This window comes from Scylla paramamosain, unplaced genomic scaffold, assembly GCF_035594125.1.
Source record: "Scylla paramamosain isolate STU-SP2022 unplaced genomic scaffold, ASM3559412v1 Contig3, whole genome shotgun sequence".
Taxonomy (NCBI): Eukaryota; Metazoa; Arthropoda; class Malacostraca; order Decapoda; family Portunidae; genus Scylla; species Scylla paramamosain.
Window position 1 is genome coordinate 2,687,501 of NW_026973668.1, and position 5,000 is coordinate 2,692,500.

The 5,000-nt window shown below is 38.3% G+C and overlaps 2 protein-coding genes across 2 annotated transcripts in view; one reads left to right on the top strand and one right to left on the bottom strand.

Annotated features, from left to right (window-relative positions):
- Positions 1 to 126, bottom strand: part of LOC135096294 (myotubularin-related protein 14-like) — a 12,323-nt gene extending 12,197 nt beyond the window's left edge. Inside the window, exon 1 of the mRNA XM_063997682.1 lies at positions 1 to 126. This exon is cut by the window's left edge and continues 612 nt beyond it. The gene's annotated coding sequence lies outside the window, so the exon portion shown is untranslated.
- A 2,566-nt stretch (positions 127 to 2,692) lies between these two features.
- Positions 2,693 to 5,000, top strand: part of LOC135096172 (ataxin-3-like) — a 6,346-nt gene continuing 4,038 nt past the window's right edge. The window contains exons 1-3 of the mRNA XM_063997512.1: positions 2,693 to 2,854; positions 3,605 to 3,769; positions 4,867 to 5,000. The exon at positions 4,867 to 5,000 is cut by the window's right edge and continues 6 nt beyond it. Coding sequence (XP_063853582.1) covers positions 2,780 to 2,854; positions 3,605 to 3,769; positions 4,867 to 5,000 — 374 coding nt within the window. The 5' untranslated portion in view covers positions 2,693 to 2,779. The remainder of the gene's footprint in view (positions 2,855 to 3,604; positions 3,770 to 4,866) is intronic.

Here is a 5,000-nt window from a genome sequence, read left to right on the forward strand (position 1 = left end):
TTTATTTATTTTTTTTTATTCCAGTTTTAATCTTTGTTAGATTTTAACACGATGCTCTAAACAGCCATTTTGGTTTTCAGGTAAATACTGCAGTAATTGTAATTATGATGCGTGATTTATCAGTTCATTGATGTAAATATGGCGCGCGCACGCACACACACACACTGCATCATCACCATCTGTATAAAGAAAGGACGACAACACACACACACACACACACACACATACATCATCACCATCTATACAATGAGAGACAGGGCAACACACACACACACACACACACACACACACACACACACACACATTATTATTATTATTATTATTTTACTGACCACAACAACTCACAGAACACAATGAACATAACGAAGGATAAGTGACCTTCTAAAAGACCTACAACAAACGTGCTATTGGTCAACCACACAAGACAAAACAAAAGAAGAAATATTAAGAACAACAACAACAACAGGGCAACAACTACTACTACTACTACTACTACTACTACTACTACTACTACACATAAAAACTTTAGTGTCACAATTAACAAAATATTGATAAACTTAAAATGTAAAAGAAAACGGATGACGACATATGAAATTATTAAGATTAATGAACGACACAGTTAATAGTACAATATAATAAATAAAACCAAATTTATACCTCTAATTACGAAATACATTGGCATACTTGTCGATAATTAATAATAATAAATGAACATATATGTGCATTATCTGAAAGTCTATTACACACACACACACACACACACACACACATCATCAGCATCTATACAGTGAAAGACAGGGCAACACACACACACACACACACACACACACACACCATCAGCATCTATACAGTGAGACAGGGCAACACACACACACACACACACACACACACCATCAGCATCTATACAGTGAGACAGGGCAACACACACACACACACACACACACACACACACATCATCATCATCATCATCATCAGCATCTATACAGTGAAAGACAGGGCAACACACACACACACACATACACACACACACACACACTGACCACAGCAGATAATACCAAAGGATTGTACAAAATAGTATTACATAATCTACAAGATAATATCAAATTATTATCACTTCCTAACTGTAATCCATCTTCTATTAGTTACTAGAAGTCTATTATTACAAAATAAACGAGCTAAACATAAACACTGGAAAAATATCTATTCTTAGGACCCTTGCACTCGCCTTCACTGTCACTGTTGCCAGTCACTCCATACTGCTGTCTGTCACTCCAAGTCTTTTCTCATTCACTCGTGTCTGTGTTTCACCTGGCCTGCGTCATCTGCTAAATTAAAATGAACAAGTCAACAAGAATGGGTGCCTCACTCACCAATATTACAACCCTTCCTGGTCCCTGTGAGCGGCGCCTGGCCTTCCTGGGCGTCTCCTGCCAGCCATAGTAACGTAAAATTAAGTATAAACATATGAAACTAAATTATAAGCCATTGTTATTGTAATTGGCAAAGTTGTTGCCTAGCACCAATTTAAGCGCTAAATTTAAACTGATTCGTCCTCTCAGTGTTAGCCTTTTTTTCTTTTTTTTTGCTATAATCCTGTATTATTTTAAGACATATTTATGTAATAGAGTATATCAATTAGTTTTGTAGCATATAATGTACAGAATTAACTTTATTCTTTGTGTTCTGCATATGCCCATGCAAATTATGTTGGTATTCCCTGTGTTATTCAAAGGCGACCATAACATCTGATTCCTTAACTTGTATTCATCATAATTACTTTGTTTTATTACTGTCTTGAGGATGAAAACTGATTCTTTAACTTAAACTCGTCATAATTATGTTTTTTTTTTTTTTTACTCTTCCGAGGCTGAAAACTTATTGCTTACCATATCATTCACCATAATAATAATTATTTTTTTTTATTACCGTATTGAAGCTGAAAACTGACTCCTCAACTAAAATTCGTCATAATAACTGCTTTTTATATACAATTGAGGCAGAAAACTGTAACGGCTGAACAAAACACTATCAGAACCCAGATTACCTGACCCATATTTTCCACGAGTGCTTATCACACACACACACACACACCATCTATACAATGAGAGACAGGGCAACACACACACACACACACACACAAGTAAAACCTAGAAACACTATTCTGTCTATGCTGAGAGAGGGAGTCATAAGCCATTACTTTGTTATTATTACCCTAGTGAAACTGAAAACGAAAACAGCCTAACGGGACCCAGGATCCTCACTAGTGTCCACCAGGTCATAGCCTCACTTATAGGAATCAACTTATAGGAAAGGGAGGAATATTATAAAGAGAGGTTTAATAAGATGGAACAGTCAAGGATATGCGAGAAAATTAGCTTTATTATATATATATACGAGAGTGACCCAGGCAAAGGTTGCAAAAAATGATAAAGTAAATAAATGAATAAGGTCCAATGAGGTGCCAGGTGATAACTACAATAAACTTTCTCTCTCTCTCTCTCTCTCTCTCTCTCTCTCTCTCTCTCTCTCTCTCTCTCTCTCTCTCTCTCTCTCTCTCTCTCTCTCTCTCTCTCTCTCTCATGGTTTTATTATTTTCTCTTAGCTGATTCGTGTTAGTTAACGAAGGTTGACTATGTATGAGTAAGAAATAATGTAATGAAGAACTGGAATGAAGAAAAATTAAAGAATAAGAAAAAAATGAAAGAAAAGTAAAAAAAAAGTTATGAATGGAAGAATGAAAATGAAGGAAAATTAAAGAAAAAAAAAAGTGAAATTATAAATGCAAGTCAGTCATGGTTTCAAGATCAAGCTCAAGACTCGCCCTAGCATCATGGATCTTGTATATCACGAAAAGGTAAGTAATTTGGCTAATATTTCGCTCCATGGTGAGAGTAAGAGAATGAGAGTCGGTGTGAGGGTAGCGGAATGTTGCGCCTATATGTGGGGGTGAAGAGGAGGAGGAGGAAGAAGAGGAAGAGGAGGAAGAGGGAGAAGAAAGAGAAGAGGAAGTCATACGTTTTGTTTATTATGATTGTTACTATTTTAAATTTATTCTTTCTTCCCTTTTTTTATATTCTTTTTTTTATATGTGTGTGTGTGTGTGTGTGTGTGTGTGTGTGTGTGTGTGTGTGTGTGTGTGTGTGTGTTTAGGAGAGAGAGAGAGAGAGAGAGAGAGAGAGAGAGAACGAAACTTGAATGATACGTGAATGTTTCTCTCTCTCTCTCTCTCTCTCTCTCTCTCTCTCTCTCTCTCTCTCTCTTGAAAACACCTCTTAAATAAACGCCCACAAACACCCCAAAGCACCTTAGAAACCCTAAAATACTCTTTAAAACTCAAAATACACTCACAAACCCTAAAACAGACGAAAAAAAATAAACAGTAACATTCTCTCTCTCTCTCTCTCTCTCTCTCTCTCTCTCTCTCTCTCTCTCTCTCTCTCTCTCTCCACGTAAAAAAAAAAACTCCCATATAAACATTTCTTCTCACCCCCATCACTTTCCCATCACCGCACTTAAAAACACCATTGAAAATCTTAATACCATCCCTTCTACAGTCTCACACGTCCCCCATCACCCCCCTATCACTCCCCATCTCCCCACACAGCAAGAGGGGAGGCTCTGTGGACAGCACTGCCTTAACAACCTCCTGCAGGGCCAGTATTTCACAGCAGTAGAGTTAGCAGCCCTGGCGAGACAAATGGATCTTGCAGAGAGGCACCACATGGCCGAGGCAGGTGTGCATACAGAGGACTTCAGGCGGTTCATGCAGGTGTGTAGGTGTGTGTGTGTGTGTGTGTAGGTGTGTGTGTGTGTGTGTGTGTGTGTGTTGTGGTTGGACGAGTATTGGTAATTATTCGAGGAAATTGCCAAAGTTGTGTTGACTTCATGGAAAAATGTCTACGTTGTGGTGGTGGTTGTGGTGGTAGTAGTAGTAGTAGTAGTAGTTGTTGTTGTTGTTGTTGTTGTTGTTGTTGTTGTTGTTGTCTGAAATATTTAAAAAGATTCTCATTAACTTCCTCAGAAAAATAAGTAGTAGTAGTAGTAGTAATAGTAGTGGTAGTAGTAGTTGTAGTAGTAATAGTAGTAATAGTTGTCTAAGAAAAACACCAAAACACACCCAAAACACACAAAAACACCCAAAACACACAAAAACACACCAAAAACACACAAAAACACACCAAAAACACACCAAAACACCCCTAAAACACACAAAAACACCCAAATCACACAAAAAAAACACACAAAAACACACCCAAAAACACACAAAAACACACCCAAAACACACAAAAAACTCACACAAAAACACCCAAAAACACACCAATCACACCAACAAACACACCAAAACATCCCAAAAACACACAAAAACACACCAAAAACACACAAAAACACACACAAAAACACACCCAAAACACCCCAAAACACACCCAAAAACACACCAAAAACACACAAAAACACACACAAAAACACACCCAAAACACCCCAAAAACACACATAAACACACCCAAAACACACAAAAACACACCAAAAACACACAAAAACACACCAAAAACACACAAAAACACACAAATCACACCAACAAACACACGAAAACACCCCAAAAACACACAAAAACACCCAAAACACACCAAAACACCCAAAAAACACCCAAAAAACACCCCAAAACACCTCAAAACACCCAAAACACACCCAAAACACACCAAAACACACAAAAAACACACAAAAACACACCGAAATGCTCAAAAGCCCTATTAACTAACACTCTCTCTCTCTCTCTCTCTCTCTCTCTCTCTCTCTCTCTCTCTCTCTCTCTCTCTCTCTCTCTCTCTCTCTCTCTCTCTCTCTCTCTCTCTCTCTCTCTCTCTCCAGCAACCCTCGGAGAACATGGACGACACAGGGATGTTCAGCGTGCAAGTCCTGACGTCAGCATTAAGGGTGTGGGACCTGAGTCTAGTCCCTATTACATCCACCTCTAGCTCCCTCGCACGGCTGGCTCGCTCAAA